The sequence below is a fragment of the Pangasianodon hypophthalmus genome, chromosome 30, assembly GCF_027358585.1.
Source record: "Pangasianodon hypophthalmus isolate fPanHyp1 chromosome 30, fPanHyp1.pri, whole genome shotgun sequence".
Taxonomy (NCBI): Eukaryota; Metazoa; Chordata; class Actinopteri; order Siluriformes; family Pangasiidae; genus Pangasianodon; species Pangasianodon hypophthalmus.
Window position 1 is genome coordinate 10,715,777 of NC_069739.1, and position 18,263 is coordinate 10,734,039.

Sequence of the window (18,263 nt, forward strand, 5' to 3'; positions counted from 1 at the left end):
CGCCCCAATAACAGCACGTTGGAAAATAGGTTAACCTTTCATTTCCTAATTATTCTCTCTCTCTCTCTCTCTCTCTCTCTCTCTCTCTCTCTCTCTCTCTCTCTAGGCTACAGCCAGGGTTGGGATGTTTGCTCTCAGCTGGGTCAGTGTGAGAGCTACGCGCGGCTCTCGGCTCGTCAGGAGCTCATGGCGTTTGCTTTGACCCACTGCCCTCCTGCTAACATCCAGAGCCTTCTAGCGGCGTCCAGCTCTCTGCAAACACAGGTGTGTTTCCTCTTACATCACACGCGTTTCCCGCGTTTCCAGTGCCAGTGTTGGAGCTTGACCTTTTTAACAGCCGGCTCACTGGTTTAAGAGCCAATAACATTACATAATCTGTAACCTTGGGGACTTTACTAATAAAAAGATCTAAAAAAAGGAAGCAGGTAGATAGATATTAGGGATGTAACACAATAACACAATAACACTTTCTGTATCTGTTTAGTAGAAGTGATCCAAACAGGGTCAAGATCGTGGCAAGGTCAAATGTCTGAAATATATTTATTTTTTTATTTTCATTGGCTTGCTTTATGTTTAAAGTATATTTACAAATTACTAACACGGAGGACTAGACTTGGTTGTGGTGGAGGCATCCCCCTTTGACTCCATTGGCATCAATTTTGACTTATTTTTATTCATTTAAGATAAAATGCATGCTTTTTTGTGTTGTGTCCATGAAGGCATAATACAGTCTAAGGTTCAAGAAGTGAGTGTGTGTAGGAGGCCGCTGTTTTCCCACGAGACGCAACTAATGAAGCAAACTGCAAAAAGGAGCGCTATGTGGAAACTTGTGTGAACGCATGATGTGGTGTAAACAGTGCAGTGCTCTATGAAATGTGTCCAATGTTTGCTAAGAAGTTTTATTAAACCTTATAAGAAGACAACTAAACTTAGTGTAGATAATAAACCAATCGAGCAAACCTACATTCTCCATAACGTTTGTAGGGACGTGTGTCAGCTTTATTTTACAAAGTTCAATGTGATGTGTCTAATTTATGGTGAAGGAGCATTTGAATCTGAAGGAGCACGAGGTGCAGTTAGAGAATCGAGGCGCTTCGTGCCAACAAGAAATATTTGACTCGGATAGAGCATGTTAAATGTAACAATTTATCATTTTTTCTCTTTAGTCTCCCAAGCCAGATTTCTAGCACATATAAATATAACAAATAAGCACCTACTTTGATCGAATCCCAGACCATTTCCTGTAGCTCATCGTTCACTCACAGCTAGCTGCCTCAAATAAATCTCTTTAAATCTTTGAAATGTGGCAGAAAAGCTTGTGGCAGAAAAGTGTACAAAATACACTTACCATCTACTTCAATAGGAACACCTGTACACCTGCTCATTTATGCAGTTATCCAATCAGCCAATCATGTGACAGCAGCACAATGCATAAACTCATACAGATACAGGTCAAGAGCTTCAGATCAATGTTCACATCAAACATCAGAATGGGGGAAAAAGTCTGATCTCTGTGACTTTAACCATGGCATGGTTGTTAGTACCAGATGGGCTGGTTTGAGTTTTTCAGAAACTGCTGATCTCCTGGGAATTTCACACACAACAGTCTGTAGAGTTTACACAGAATGGTGTGAAAAACGAAAAACATCCTGTGAGCAGAGGGTCTGCAGGCTGAAACAGCTTGTTGATGAGAGAGATCAGAGGAGAACGATCAGACTGGTCTGAGCTAACAGGAAGTCAATAGTAACTCAGATAAGCACTCTATAACCCTGGCGAGCAGAAAAGCATCTCAGAATGCACATCACATCAAACCTTGAGGTGGATGAGCTACAGCAGCCGAAGACCACGTCAGTAGGGTTTGTCAGTTTTGGGGTGAAAATCATAAAAACATGGGTAAAAACATGTTATTTGGGATACAAATATCAGAAGAACTTGATTTTCAAATCAGACTGCCTAGCTTGGTAAATTTTAACATGTTGTACACTATACGATGGGTCAAAAAATTAAAAATGCAAGTTTTCAATAATTTAACATTTATTTCTAAAAACATGCAATGTTAGAACAGTACCATTAGGAAGTGTCAATATAGAAACTACCAGATTAGTGAGATTAAATCACAAGTTTCATCAAGTTTTGCTTGACATCAATAAATTAATGAATAAAAATATCCAGTAATAAAAGGTTCTTCAAAATTCACTTAAAATTCACTTAAAACAAATATAAGCATCAATGAAATACTGGGCTAAAATTGGAAAATATTTATTATTTTCAAATAAAGATTTGCCAAGCAAGGCATAATGGGATTTTAAGACTTAAAGTGATTTTCTATTGTAAAAATACCTGTTTTTAGGCCCCCACATATTGTATATGCGCACTGTTACAAAATTGACACCCCCTACCACATCAGGTTCCACTCCTGTCAGCCAGGAGCAGTAATCTGAGGCTATCATGGGCACAGACTCACTCAAACTGACAGATTCCTGTTCTCGGCTGACAGGAGTGGAACCCGATGTGGTCTTCTGCTGTTTTAGCTCATCCACCTCAAGGTTTGATGATTTGTGAATGCTGAGATGCTTTTCTGCTCATCAGAGATGTAAAGAATGATTACATAAGTTGCTATATCCTTCCTGTTAGCTCAGACCAGTCTGGCCATTGTCCTCTGATCTCTCTTATCAACAAGACGTTTCCACCCACAGGACTGTCGCTCACTCAGTGTTTTTATTTATTTCTCGCACCATTCCGTGTAAACTCTAGAGACTGTTGTGTGTGAAAATCCCAGGAGATCTGCAGTTTCTGAAACACTCAAACCAGCCCATCTGGCACCAACAACCATGCCACGATCAAAGTCACAGAGATCACAGTCTTCTGATGTTTGATGTGAACATTATCTGAAGCTCTTGACCTGTATCTGCATGATTTTATGCATTGTGCTGCTGCCACACGATTGGCTGATTAGATAACTGCATGTATGTACAGGTGTTCCTAATAAAGTGGACGGTGAATGTATATCATACACTTTGTGGCACATGGGCACATGAAGCTTGAAACTGTTGCTTGTCAGATGGAATGGGAAAACATGAAAAACATTACAGAGCCTAATTTGCTTTTCCCTGACGTCCCGGCTACTGATTTATCCACCCTTGATTTAAAGTTTCATGGTATGTTATTCGACTATTAGACATTGACACATTGCTCAGTAAACATTCTGGAGAGATGTTTTCTTTGGTCTGGTTGCATCATCTGCATCTTTTCTGCTTTTAAAATTCAACTCTAGCATCTCTCCAGCATGCACGTTTGAACTCAAGCTTGGAAGTGCGAGTCTGCTTCCAGCTGAGTGCTAAAACACAATTCATGACCTGAAACAAGGAAGCGAAATAACACTGAATCATTTATACTTAACACCACATTGTGGGGGGAAACATCAAGTTCCAGCAAAGCAGCATCCTGTGAGGTAACAATGAAGGCTACAATTTTGTGGGAAAAAAAACCTGAAAGGTGTTTTTTTGTGTGTTTGTTCTGTTTTCTTTTTTTTTTTATTAAGATTCTTTACCAGGCGGTGAACTACAAGATGGACCCGTCTCAAGCCGCGGGAGCAGGGGACAATCCAGATCAGGTAGCAGTCTGTGAATTGCTTATAGGTGGAGAGTGTATGAGGTAGTGTTCCTGCCTTGTGTGAGCACAGTGAGCTGATAAACACAAGCGCGCTCAGCACGTTACACGGGCCATAAAGTGCTTGCTGCATTTTTCATCCGCTGTAAATATGTTGGCCTTCAAGCCGAGCTGCTCCATTCACAGCTCACTGTTAAAAAAAAAAAAATTGCCATGAGAGTGTTTAAAGATTCATGCGCTTACTGAAGTGTGTGTTTTTCCTGCGTGTGTGAATGCCTCAAGCCATACGCTTATGACCTGTATGCTGGTATTGTTTGTAAAATGAGGGTTTTGAGGAGGTGTGTGAAAGTAGAAAAATATAGTACACATGTACAGATAAAAACATCCTCTTGCCACATAAAAAATATATACACACTGATCAGCCATAACATTCAAACCACTTACAAGCGAGGTGAATTGATTATCTCAACAGTCGGTTCTTGAAGGTGATGTGTTGTAAACAGGAAAAATGGATCTGAGCAACTTTGACCAGGGGCAAATTGTGATGGCTAGAGGATTGGATCAGAGCATCTCCAAAACAGCAGGGCTTGTGGGTTGTTCTTGGTATGCAGTGATTAGTACCTACCAAAAGTGGCCCAAGGAAGAACAACCGGTGAACCGGCGACAGGGTCACGGGCTCCCAAGGCTCACTGACGTGCGTGGGGAGAGAAGGCTAGTCCATCTGATCCGATCCCATAGAAAAGCTACAGAAAAAGTAAACGCTGGCTGTGATAGAAAGTGTCAGGAAAATAATCAATGATCCTTTTAATTAAGTTATATGGCGTGTCTGCTGTGATAACATAGTATAAGTACAAATGCCTTAACAAGAAACGTGATCAGAGCTACTGTTAGAGAAAAATTAAAATAAAAACACCTTCTGACCAATCAGAGTTGAGAATTCAATAGCAGCGTGATCCAAGACATAATGTTTAATTAGCTGATTTGGTTGTCGAATGCACCAATGGAAAGAGAAGTGTATTGTAAACGCATAAAGTAAATTGGATGATTGAATTAAAGTGTTTCATACCTGCATTTATACCTGTCCATTTATTGAATTAAATCTCTAGAGCTAATCCTAATGCTTGAAATGACAGGGTCTGCATGCTTTTCTAGGCAGTGTTTTTTTTTTTTCAGCATGGAGCCAGCGCTAATTTCTACAGGGTTCATCTGCTTTTCTGCTTGTCGTGCTTCACAACCTTTAAAAAATAGGTCACCTTATTGAGAAATGGCATTGCAGTAACCTGTTAGCCTCAAAAGCCCTGAATTAGTAACCACATGTACTCGAACATTAATCAGCCTCCATTTGTTTCTGCTATATGTTCGGGAATAAGCTGAAAGTTTGGCTGATTATTGTAGAGCCACTGCTCATTAGTATGATGTTGTGATATTATGTTATCTAACACTTGCTGGAATGACAAAGTGTTCTGCCAAGAATTGCACGAATCGTTTTGGCTGTTGGAGACATTCTTCTGTTAAAGAATTTCTCCTCTGTACTGAAGTGGATGAGACTCTTATGGGAATACATGATGCTCATGTAGCCCCGTGTACAAATCATAAGGATTAGACGATTCTTTCCTGCTTACTTAGCCTCTTCACCCGGGAATAACCACGATCTAAACAGCAGCTAGCATTTTTCGCCTTTTCTAGCACAGTATTTTACCTATGGTTCTCCTTCACACTTTATTATAAACTCAGAAGTTGGACCTTACTCTGTACTCTGTGGTTCTGAGCTGTACCGTGTTTGTGTTGGAGTCTAGCAGGCTGCTGCTGGAGGTGGAGGTGGAGGGTCAGGGGTTTCTCACCCCTCAGCTCTTCTCCAGAGGACAACCGCTCGCACCATTGAGGTCCTGACCAGCACCACAATAAACACTAAGGCTGTACTGAACACCATCAGTGACTCCCAGTGGTGGAAAGACTCCATCAGCTACCTCCGCCCATTGCACGTAAGATTAAAACTCTAAGTGTGAGATTAATGATTGCTACAAATGCTGATGAGGCTTTGTGAAATATGAATGAATGTGGACATTGCACATCCTTCTCCTTAATGTTTGATGAGGGTTTTGTGTCTTGTCAGGGTCAAGAGTCAGATTTGCACCGCACTGGATCGGCCAATCAGAACGCAGAGCTGGAGAGGCAAGGCTGCAGCTCGTTCTACGAGGAGCTGTTTGATGATCCGTACGTCAGCCCGGTTAGTTCCTTCCCTTAGTGTCTTCTTGTTACTTCCGTAGTTCTGCTGTTACCGTAGGGTACAGAAGTCTGTGCAGACCTTCCTCACTGTTCCACACTCAAAAATACGCCACAAATGCACACAAAAAATATGCAAACCCCCCAATCAATCAATCAATCAATCAATCTAGATATTTAGGAATTGATTAAAGATGCCAGTAGGAACTATAGTGCACGTATATACAGGGTTTTACGGTAACCACCGGGTGCTTGGAGGGAAAGAAAGCTGCCACTCGTATATTAGTCAAGATGGAGACACTAGCAAAATATGCGTGCAAAAAACTTTATTTTCAATAGGAAGAAAGAAACTTTACTAGTCTGTGCTTTTTCCCCTCGAGCGCCTGCTGGTTACTGTAAAACCCTGTATATACGTGCACTTGAACTCTTAAAATATATTGAAAATGTAATCCACCCCCTATACATTACTTCCTTTTGGGGCTTGATAGGTCTGTGTATGCATTCCCTGTCCTAATGGCTTCAATCAATGATGGCCAGATATTTATATATTTATTTACAGTATTACCTGAGAAATAACATATGATAGAGATATTATTAAAAAGAGAGAGAAAAAGATTCCTCAGTGTCTGAAACCTTGCTGCTGCATGTGTGTGTGTGTGCTTCAGATGGACGATGTGTACTCCTCCTATGACTACGTCCCTCAGGAAGACTTTGCCGAAGTTTTGCTCCGCACCGGAAAATTAGCTGAGACCAAGAGTGAGGGCCAGCAGCTTTTTCCAGCTACTGAAGGTAACATGCTGCATGTTTGCTGCGTTAATAACCGACATGGAATTATACGAACAATTCATATTACTGTAATTGTGCCGCTCTATGTGCCTTGTATCGTGGAGAACGGTATCTTCATATTTTTACATTAAATGTCTTATAAGAGTGGACTGTCAGTTATTTGGTTTGAACAATTAGAGGAAGAAATAGAGAACCTTTTACATTTTCTCCTAGCAGCCATTTGGCCCCTCATGCTTTTTTTTTTCTCCCCCCATCACCCTCTCCTCCACTCATGCATCGATTTCGTCGTTCCATCTCGTGGCGCAGGGTCAGGATGTTCTGATATTTACCCGCTCTCTCTTAGATCAGGAGTGGACGTGTTATTTAGCTCTGTGAGTGCATGTTAATTAAGCAACCTTCTCGAAGTGGCTACGTAACCTGGAGACGGTTGCTAATTTTAGGCTACCAGCTATGGCTTCTGTGCATTTGAAGTATGTGGTTAGCCTGAATATTTACACTTTCTTGCATAAGTGTTCACCTCCGCTTGAACTTTTACAACCTAGAAATTAAATGGAACTATTTGGGGTTTTTAACCATTTGAATTGCGCAATATAAGGTTTAAAGATGCACTTTTTTGTAACACAAATGTTCATTAAACAAAAAAAACAAGCATTTATTAGCTGCATATGTATTCAAACGTCTGGTTCAGTACTTGTTAGAATGACCTTTGACTGTGATTTGTGACCTTTGACAGCTCAAAGTCGTCTTCTGAATCAGCTTTTCACATCTGGATGCTGACATTTTTGCCCTTTGTTTTTGGTAAAAACATCTCAAGCTCTGTAAGATTGGATGAAGAGAGGAATTTTTCCAATCTTGCCACAGATTCAATCCTGGGCTTTGATTGGGCCATTCTAACACATTCAGGTTGTTGTTTTTGAACCACTCCTGTGTAGTTTTGGAAGTATGCTTCATGCCATTCTGTTGTTGGAAGGAGAATCTCCACCCTAAGCTAAAAGCTTCCTGCAGACTGGAGGAAGCTTTTTTTTTTTCTTTAAAGACTGCTCTGTATTTGCCTCCATCCATCTTGTCCTTAATTCTGACCAGTTTCCCAGTCCCTGCTGATGAAAAGCATTTCCACTACATGATGCTGCCGCCACCGCGCTTCGCTGTAGGATGGTGTTCTCAGGGTGATGAGCAGCGCTGGGTTTCTGCCAAGGCCACAAAGTTCAATTGAGACCAGAGAACATTTTTCAGTGTTTGCTAGTCTCCAAATGAAATTTAATAAGGCTTTTAGTCAACAATGTTTTTCTTCCCGCTTTTCTATAAAAACTGGTCTTGTGGATTGTCTAAGCTTCTCCCATCTGCGCTGTGGATCTCTGCAGCTCCCTCAGTTACTCTTGACTTCTGAGTTGCTTCTGTGACTCATGCCGTCCTTACTCAGTCACTGACTTCAGTGGATGGCTTCCTCTATGTGGGGTTTAGGGGTAAAGGATTTAATGGTGCAGTGCTGGAAGTTTGGGATAAGTATCGATTGATACTCTTCCAGAACATTGTCCCGAATTTGTTTTGTAATAGCTCCCTGATCTTCACGGTGTTATATTTTCTTGGCATTAAAGAGGTAATTTGTTGTATGTCGTGTATTTGCTTGTATTTATTGCTGTCTTCCTGTGATGATAATTTGACCGTCTTATGAATTTTTTCTGGGGTGCTGATATTAGCTTTCCTGCGCTGTTGCATTATCTTTTCTGTGATGTTAATTCGTTGTCTTTTCTTTTCAGCTTTAATTTCTACAGTTTTGAATGTTCCAGGTTTAATATTTCCAAGCTGCATGATGTGTCTTTGCTATTTCTAATTTCTATGGAATTTTACGAATGATCTGTAACAAGTTTAAAAACTTCCCATGAAAAGGAAAGAGAAGAGAAGGAAATGGGCAAATGTGACTTTGCGCAGAGAACTTTTCATGGGCTAAGTTCGGAACAGTTGTCTCTCGACTGATCGCGCTAAACTGAGTAAAATGCACCGTGTCGCTTTACATGCACAGATGTTTATCCTCCTAATAATGTGCTGAACAGCGTATCCTATAAACGCTTAACTCTGCGTGTCCATGTGTAAAGGATGTTTACTTACTGCTCGCTGTAATATGAATAAATTTGTCATGCTGTTTTATGTGCTTTTGCTGTTTCCTCTACAGAAGGCTGGGTGTCATTTCATGTAAATATTCAGTGAAGTCTTGAAATTCTTTCCTTCCTTCCTTCCTTCTTTCCAAACCTCCTTCCTTCCCCTTTTCTTTCTTTCTTTCTTTCTTTCTTTCTTTTCAAACCTCCTCTCCTTTCTTCCTTCCTTCTGTCCTTCCTTTCGTTTCTTTCTTTTTTCTTTCTTTTCTGTTTCCTTTCTTCTTTCCTTCCTTCCTTCTTTCCAAACCTCCTTCCTTCCCCTTTCTTTCTTTCTTTCTTTCTTTCTTTCTCTTCAAACCTCCTTCTCTCCTTCCTTCCTTCTGTCCTTCCTTTCGTTTCTTTCTTTTTTCTTTCTTTTCTATTTCCTTCCTTCCTTCCTTCTGTCCTTCCTTTCTTTTCTTTATTTCTTTCTTTTCTATTTCCTTTCCTACATCTTTCCCTCCTTCCTTCCTTCCTTCCTTCCTTCCTTCCTTTTTCCAAACATCCTTCCTTCCCTCCCTCCTCTCTCTTTTTCTTTCTTTCTTTCTTTCTTTCTTTCTTTCTTTCTTTTCAAACCTCCTTCCTTCTCTCCTTCCTTCCTTCTGTCCTTCCTTTCATTTCTTTCTTTTCTATTTCCTTCCTTCCTTTCTTTTCTTTATTTCTTTCTTTTCTATTTCCTTTCCTACTTCCTTCCCTCCCTCCTCCCTCATTTCTTTCTTTCTTTCTTTCTTTCCTTTCCACTTCCTTCCTTCCATAATGCTTTTCACCCAGTAGTGAACTGAAAAAATAATCTCTCTCTCTCTCTCTCTCTCTCTCTCTCTCTCTCTCTCTCTCTCTCTCTCTCTCTCTCTCTCTCTCTCTCTCTCTCTCTCTGTAAGTTCTGCTCCAGTTGGCTAGTGATGCCTTTCCCAGGGACATGACACTGGCTCTGGCCTATTTGCTGGCTCTGCCTCAGGTGAGTTTGTTTGTGCGTTCATGTTTCAGTGTGGATCTGTGCTTGTCTGTGCGAATGTGTCTCTCTTTCATACTTTTCTTCTCGCTCTTGTAAGCATGTTTGAAGTGTGAGCTTAAGTCGCTTTGAAAATGACTGAGGCAGATTTGGAAGAGAAAAAGCGAGAGGAATGTTAAAAAGCTCAGTGGAGTGGGTGTGTTTGCTTCGGGCTCACACACGAATTAACTCAAGACTGAAGCTGTTTACTGGCTTTGTTGCTTTGCCAAGAACATCCTCAGCTGTAGCCTGTAGTGCAGCAGCACACGCAGCGGAGAATTATCACAATGCCCTGATCCTATAACCGAGCATCCACACTCAGCACCATTTCCAACAACCTCCTCTGCTGTGATTTACAGAGGAATACACTCTGTAAACAGAAGATTATCCTTCTCTTCTCTTCTCTTCTCTCCTGTTCTCTCCTCTTCTCTTCTCTCCTCTTCTCTTCTCTCCTCTTCTCTTCTCTCCTCTTCTCTTCTCTTCTCTCCTGTTCTCTCCTCTTCTCTTCTCTTCTCTTCTCTTCTCTCCTGTTCTCTCCTCTTCTCTTCTCTTCTCTTCTCTTCTCTTCTCTTCTCTCCTGTTCTCTCCTCTTCTCTCCTCTTCTCTCCTCTTCTCTCCTGTTCTTAGACTCACTTTTTCCTCTCAAGTCTCTTCTTTTTTCCAGTCTCTTCTTTTTTACTATTTTTATTTTCTCTCCTCTCTTTTCATCTTCTATCTCCTTCACTTGTCTTGCCTTTTACCATTCCTTTACTTGTATTATCTTTCTCTCCCCTCTTTTCTTCTTTTTTCTTCTTCTTTCCTTTCCTTTCCTTTCCAGCATCTTGTGTCTTTGCTTCTTTTGTCTTTCCTTCCGTTTGGTCTTTCCAATTATGCTTAATATAATAAATATTGCGTTCTTCCCTACCCTTCCCTTCACTTCCCTTCTTTCTTTCTTCTTTCCCTTCCCTTTATTGGCTCTGCTTTTCTTTGCTTGTCTTATATTTCTTTTCCTTCTCATCCCTTCTGTTCCATTTCTTTACCTTACATTACCTTACTTTATCTATATTCCCTTGGCATGCCTTGCCTTGGAGTTTTCCCTCCCCTTCCCTTGCATCAAACATCAGAATGAAGAAAAGGTGTGATCTCTGTGTCTTTGATCGTGGCATGGTTGTTTGTGCTAGATGGGCTAGTTTGCGTATATCAGAAACTGCTGATCTCCAGGGAATTTCACACAGAATGGTGCCAAAAACAAAAAAAAACATCTGGTGAGCGACAGTTCTGTGGGTGGAAATGCGTTGTTGATAAGAGAGATCAGAGGAAAATGGCCAGAAAATGGTTCGAACTGCCAGGAAGGATATAGCAACTCAAATAATCACTTTTTACAACAGTGGTGAGCAGAAAAGCATCTCAGCATGCACTATACAACCCAGTGTGGCCTTCTGCTGTTGTCGCTCATCTACCTCAACGTTTGATGTGTTTTGTGTGTGTGATGAGATTTGTGCATCCTGAGATGCTTTTCTGCTCACCTCGGTTGTAAAGAGTGATTATATGAGATACTGTATCCTTCTTGGCAGCTCAAACCAGTCTCCTCTGATCTCTCTTATCAGCGAAGCGTTTCCACCCACAGAACTGTCGCTCACTCAGGGTTTTTTGTTTCTCGCACCATTCTGTGTAAACTCTAGAGACTGTTACGTGTGAAATTTCCAGGAGATCAGCAGTTTCTGAAATACACAAACCAGCTCAACCAGCTCAATCTGAGGCTCTTGACCTGTATCTGCATGATTTTATGCGTTGTGCCACTGCAACATGATTGGCTGGTTAGATAACTGCATGAATGTGCAATTGTACAGATGTTCCTAATAAAGTGGATGGCGAGTGTATTTTGTACACTTTTCTGGCCACAAGCTTCAGAATCGTGAAAGTTGCAGGCAAAGCTAAAGAGATTTATTTGAGGCAGCTGGCTGGATGGTGAGTGTTTGTGTGTGTGTGTGTGTGCACATATATGTATGTATTATCAACAAAGTATTTTTGGGTATTAACCAATAATATTAATAATAGTAAGAATAATAAGGGTATATTAAATGCATGTGTCTGTCCTTCAGGTGTTGGATGCGAACTCGTGTTTTGAGAAGCAGCCCCCCTCAGCTCTGTCTCTACAGCTGGCTGCGTATTACTACTCTCTCCAGATCTACTCTCGCCTGGTGCCCTGCTTTAAGGACAAGTGCAGCCCTTTGTACAGGGTAAGCAATCACAGCGTCCGAAATTCACCATCTACGTATCGCAAAACGTCTTCATGCTTAGCTGAAGTGAAAAGTCTCTGTATGGACAGAGAAAAGACACGATACAGGTATATAATTAAGGCACCGGGGAGTGTGTAAAGCCTCTCCGTGACCGTGTGTGTGTGTGTGTGTGTGTGTGTGTGTGTGTGTGTGTGTGTGTGTGTGTGTGTGTGCGTAACTGACGCTCTTTTGAGTAGACAGCTTTATTGCACCTCCTTTAAAATATTCACATATCAGTTTTCCTTGTTGCAAACCAGGTTTCTGTGCCCCCTTTTTTTTTCTTTGTTTTTTTTTTTTTTTTTAAAGATTTAAAGCTTTTTAAAGATTTAAAAAAAAAAAATAATAAGGCTTTATGAAGTTCAGGGGTTTCTCTGTCAGTGTTCTCTGGAGCTGAAGACACATTTAAATCAAAATGTTCAAAGTTTCATACAACTCTACTTTTACTCTACTCTAGCCTTTCAGTATGAGTGCCTGTGTATATGCTTTAGGACACGTAGTCTCTGAATATAAGACTTTTAAATATGACCAACAGCTTTTTTTAAAAAAGTTTTATGCCTCCGTCAAGCTGTCAATCCATGCATCCATTTGAGATTATCTTTAGCAGATACTTCAAGAATGATTGGCTGAATGTTTATAGGATTTTTTTACGGCATTATCATTGTAACCGGCAGAAGAACTGATTAGATTTTGGAATTGATCCAAACAGGGTCAAGGTCACAGCAAGGTCACAGCAAGGTCACATGTAACTTTGTAATACTTATCAAAGTTCCTCTCACATTCTGGCAGCTGTAGGTTAAATATTTGCTCAGAGGATAAACTTTAGCCTAAATTAAAAGATTTATAATCTTAATATTGTGTGGACTTCTACAGACTTCTACAGTACTGCCTGAGTAGCAGTTCCTGTCCTTAGATTGTTTTTTTTTAAAATATATTTCCAATACATTTGCTCAAAATGCTAGCTTGTAATGAAACTAACAAAATGCTTACAGTGCAAAAAAAAAAAAAACCCCACCACAGTTACTACACATTCATTTTACATCAAAGTATTGCATTATGAAGTAACTTTCATAAAGCTATGTCAGCATAGAATATTGTATTACTTTAAGCCCTCCGTGTCTTCTGTGGAAAAGAGATTTTCAGTCTCACTGCGATGCTAAGTGAGAAGAAAAAAAAAAAAAGATAAAGTAATACAATAAAGGGCAGAAACAGACATTTCAAGCCTATATGAAAGGTTAATGTTTGTGACATTTTAAAAGCGTTCTCTAAGTCTAACATGCTTTTCTTGCTGGTGTCAGCGAGGACTAACTGGGGCTTTCCTGTTTTCCCTTCATGCACTTGTTTAGATCGGATTAAAAGTGAATTCTTTCTGAGATGTTCGCTTTTTGAAAGCAGAAGCAGCTGAGATCGTCTATAGCTGTACAGTTTGTGTGAAATACAACACTACAAGCTGTGCTGTTGTTATAGTAATATAGTGACAGAGAATTCATTTTCTCTCTCTTGAAGTTAAAAAAAAGAAAGCACCATTTGTCATGTTACTGAGACTCCGAGAAGCATGAATCCGTCTGTGCTGAAGTCTTAACAGTGGAGAAAAGTTACTAATCATTATAAAAACACTGAGACTGGAGACTCCTTGTGTGTATGTTCAACATAAACGATGTTTAATACAGAATATAGCAAGCTTCACCTTGTCAATTAAACGCTTTTCTTTGTCCAGTGGCTTTTTATTAGCCATCAGAGCGTCTGTCCTACATCAAGTCCATGTGAATGAGCTGTTACTATAGAAACGATAACGATATTAGAAGGAGTGCATTGATATTAACCTGCGATTTGTCGCTCTGTTAGCGAACATCCTGACCAATCAGACGGCTGAATGCAGCAGCGCTGTGGTGTTAGTTTAAAGTATAGAGATGTGTGTGTGTGTGTGTTGTGAGTTGTGTGTTAATGCCCTCGTTATGTTGGCGCCACGTTTAATAGATATCAGGTAGGTCTTAATGAGCGTGACCCTGTCAGATTACATGTGCACTGACTCCATGATGAAATGTGTATGATACTGAAGACGAAATGATTTATAGGTAGTCACCTGTGTACAAGCAACGCTGCCATATTCTCTCTCTCTCTCTCTCTCTCTCTCTCTCTCTCACTCACATGCTTAACGAGGGGAAGCGTAACGAGCTCGTTAGCGAGGCCCTCAGCTGTGTGTTTCTCTTCTCTCACCAGTAGCCTTTCAGAATCTGTTAGTGTTAGTGCATGTTAGCGCAGGTGCTAACCTCCCATAGCGTGAGTGACATCTCTGATATTAAATAAGAATCTCTAATGCTAATTAGACTATAATGTGCAGCTTCCGAGGACATTGCAAGGAAGAACGTTGGCAAAGTGTACTGTAAATGGATTGTGTGTGTGTGTGTGTGTGTGTGTGTGTGTGTGTGTAAGAGAGAGAGTGAGAGATACACCATTTGGTCCCTATGAAGACATAAGATATGTTTAATTCATTTTATTCCTTAGCTGATAATACAGTAATATTCGGTAAACTATACATCTGTTACCTTCCATCCTTCCTCTGTGTCCTCTCCTCCATTCTTTTATCCTCTTTCTCTTTTACTTCTGCTCTATCACTCAGTTCTCTCCTCTAATCCATCTATCCTCCAAGTACTCCTCTCCAGTTAACCCCTCCCCCTGGCTTTCTTCTTCTCTTTCTGTTATATCGTCTCCCTCTAATTTGTATCTCTGCTCGTCTCTCTGTTTATCCCCCGTCCATCTCTTCATTTTCTAAGTCCCCGCTCTTATCAGGATTACAGGCAGTACCCGTGTGCGCGTCTGAACTCGAAGCGTGTTAATTATGCCCTGGCAATGCGAGAGCAGCGGCGGCTTCCGCTTGGCCCCCGTGATGTCGCGCTAACAGCAAGCTACGCTTTTGATAAAGTGCACTTACTAATGTCATGCAGACGCCGGCGTCTGTGCTGCAAGTACTCTGCCTGTAGCTGGCGTTTCCTGAAGCTTTGCTCGAAGTAGATCTTTTGACCTGCGTTATTCAGATAATTAGTTAGTTCATTAGTATGTGTAGTAATTAGGAAGTTGACCGTTATTTCTAATTAGTAATGATGTTTGCAGTAATGCTGCGAACTGCGAATGTAATTATGCAATAACATGAATATTAAAGAGCAACTAATGTAAATTTAATGAGAAATTAAAGAAAACTTAAACTCTATTATGTCTTAGAGAGATCTTTTGATATTTAGTATTGTGATGTCTGAGTTTAAGCATAAGAACTATTTCATTCCTAGTGTGGATAATATTCAACAACAAAAAAAAACATGATACATAATTAACAAATTAACTAACTAGTTTACTAATATTGATTACTTGTTACAATTGAAAACTAATTGTTTTTACCATCCATGAGTACAATTAAGCCCTCAATGGTGCCCTCAGTATGAACAAACATATTAATGAACCTGTTTGTAGTTTTTAAGTGATATAAAATTCAGACCTGAGGCTGAAGCAAGTTCCAGTATTTCCACCAGGAGGTCAGTAATTATCCACATTTAGAAACACACTGTAATTAGGTTTTTGCTCATTTATGTTGTTAAGTCAATTCAGGTGCATTTCATTAACATAAAGATCAGTTAACACGTGTTAGCTAATTTTGTTGCTTTCTTAAGATTACGTATGATTTACAGCAAGGAACAACAATTTTGCTCAAGTCTAGACAATTATACCTGCAGCTAAATGTAACTTCCTGCAGTTTTAGTAAGAACTCTGCATTTTAACAGAGATCAGGTTCTGGATTCTGGATGTTTGTATGCATGAATTGCCATGCATTTCTTTAGTGAATCCATCCACAGAGAAAAAAACTGTCTCTGTGTTAGTACAATGCAGTCACCTCACAGTTAAAGCAAAACGTCTTGACCATTTACATCCAGTGTCTGTACCGCTTATCCTACACAGAGTCGCAGGGAGCCTGGAGCCCATCCCAGGGGACTCAGGGCACAAGGCAGGGGACACCCTGGACACACACACACACACACACCGGACAATTTAGACATGCCAATCAGCCTACAAAGCATGTTGTTGGGCTGGGGGAGGAAACTGGAGTCCCCGAACCACAGGGAGAGCATGCAAACTCCGCACACACACGGGGCGGAGGCAGGAATCGAACCCCCAGCCCTGGAGGGACGAGACGAACGTACTAACTACTAAGCCACCGTGCCTCCATACACATCATCACTGTAGCCCATAGCTTTCAGACTTTTGTTTAGAGTTTAGGTTCTTAGCCGACCAAAACAAAATATGATATTTTTCTCGAGATATTAGTAGGCCGTAGTGCTACTTACTGAAAAATTAACACGTATATATACTCTGATAGATAGAAATGTAGTTTACTGAGAGTTCTTAAAAGAATATAGAGATTGCCGTTTCATAGAGGGATTAAAATACCTCAGTTAAATAATATATCAAGTTTAAATAAGCACCCAGTGAAAGTTTTTAATAAATTATATATGAAAGCAGTTCTTGATGTCTGAGAATTTTGGTCTGTGATGAAGCTAACATTTAAAGAATACATATGTGTGAAATGTTTGAATTATTCTGTCTTTTAAAGGTCTCTAGAGTAGTTATAACATATTAATAGAATAGTAATAATGCAGTGTGTTTGTGGCTATAAAGGAAACTTTATAAGATTTGGTCTGGATTTATAGAACTGAAATTTCATTAAGCGCGACCTCTGACCCTGGCGCTTAACCTTAACTGCTCACCTTAATGCGAATTCTTTTTTAGGTTAATGCATTAATGGCACTGTGTTGAGGTGTGAGATGGCAAAACCGACTTGAGCGCCTCGAGTTTTGAAGCAGCTGCAACTCCTCCAGCACTATGAGTCAGCAGCAATTCAGTGATTTTATTTTAGTTTTTTAATGGACACCTCCCCGCATGTGCATGTGTGTGAATCCTTTTGCGTCATTATTTAGTGGCAATCCCTCACTGACTGTCACTCGCTCTTCTGTCCTTTCAACCTAAAAGCTTTTTTAGTGCCGTTTAATTCAGACGAGCAATGCACGGGCACCTACTTTTAAGAGTTGCAAGTTACAGGATCAGTGCCATGTAAAGCTCTTTCGACTGAGAGGGAAAAAAAATTCTGTTTAGCATAATTGGTAGTGCGCACATAAAACAGTGTTCTAGCGCATGACTGAGTACAGAGATTGGGAATCACAGCCAAACATTCATCATAGCCTTCATAGCCCTGACACACACACACACACACAAACAAAAAGGTTTGCAAAACATTTTCATCTTAAAACCAAATTCATGGTCTAGTTTAAATGCTTAAAGCAGAGGATTTGAGTAATGACTTAATATTACACATAATTTACTGATAGGAATCACAATAACCTTGATTCTGATCCATGATGTGGTTATATAATTATACTTTTGTTTACCCAATGCATAAAATTATGCAGATACAGGTCAAGATCTTCAGCGACGGTATCTCAAATAACCACTCTTTACAACCGTGGTGAGCAGAAAAGCATCTCACACCTTGAGGCAGATGAGCTACAACAGCAGAAAACCACATCAGGTTCCACAACAGCAATCTAAGGCTGCAGTGGGCACAGACTCACAGAAATTGGAAAAACATCATCTGGTCTTTTTCCAATCAGGAACTGCCCAGTTTGTTTGTTTCTTGAGCTTCCCAAACAGTGATCATGCTTGTTAATGTGAACATGCAGCGCTCCTCACTGACTAGCTGGTCAGGGTTGCGGTGGTTTATGCTATATTAAGCCACTAGTTTGTATTTATATTTATAAATGCATATTTTAGGAATCAGAACCAGCTAAATTCCATAGGAAATATTTCTTGCAGATGCAAACAGTAATAATAACCACATGAGTGGGATTTAAACAGCAACAACAAAAAAAATTCCATACGTATCTCCAGTTCAAACCAATTATGCACTGCTATAGAAAAGTCAGAGGCAGAATTCACACCTCACGCTGCCAGTTCTGCGTATTTCTACCTCTTAAGGATGTAACCGAATACAAATACATTCGGACTGAACAGATAATGTGTTGTAAACAGACACAAATAGGCCTACTGATGCTTTTACTTATAGAGCCACAGCTTCGCACAAGGCAGCACGTCTCTGCTGGAGTCTCCAAAAAATAATCATTTCATTTATTTTAAAAATATTCACTTCAATATTCACTACATTCACTGTGGATGTTTTTTGTCCTTTTTATATTAGCATTCTCTATCGTTTTTAAAAGGAAATCTACC

General features: G+C 40.1%; 1 protein-coding gene across 2 annotated transcripts in view; it reads left to right on the plus strand.

Annotated features, from left to right (window-relative positions):
* nbas (NBAS subunit of NRZ tethering complex) overlaps window positions 1–18,263 on the plus strand; it is a 189,463-nt gene that overhangs the window by 93,293 nt on the left and 77,907 nt on the right. The window contains exons 34-40 of one of the 2 annotated variants that reach the window (XM_026918524.3): window positions 107–264; window positions 3,542–3,613; window positions 5,406–5,591; window positions 5,723–5,836; window positions 6,498–6,621; window positions 9,629–9,705; window positions 11,820–11,957. In XM_026918524.3, coding sequence (XP_026774325.3) covers window positions 107–264; window positions 3,542–3,613; window positions 5,406–5,591; window positions 5,723–5,836; window positions 6,498–6,621; window positions 9,629–9,705; window positions 11,820–11,957 — 869 coding nt within the window. The remainder of the gene's footprint in view (window positions 1–106; window positions 265–3,541; window positions 3,614–5,405; window positions 5,592–5,722; window positions 5,837–6,497; window positions 6,622–9,628; window positions 9,706–11,819; window positions 11,958–18,263) is intronic. The other variant, XM_026918525.3, reaches the window with a different exon arrangement.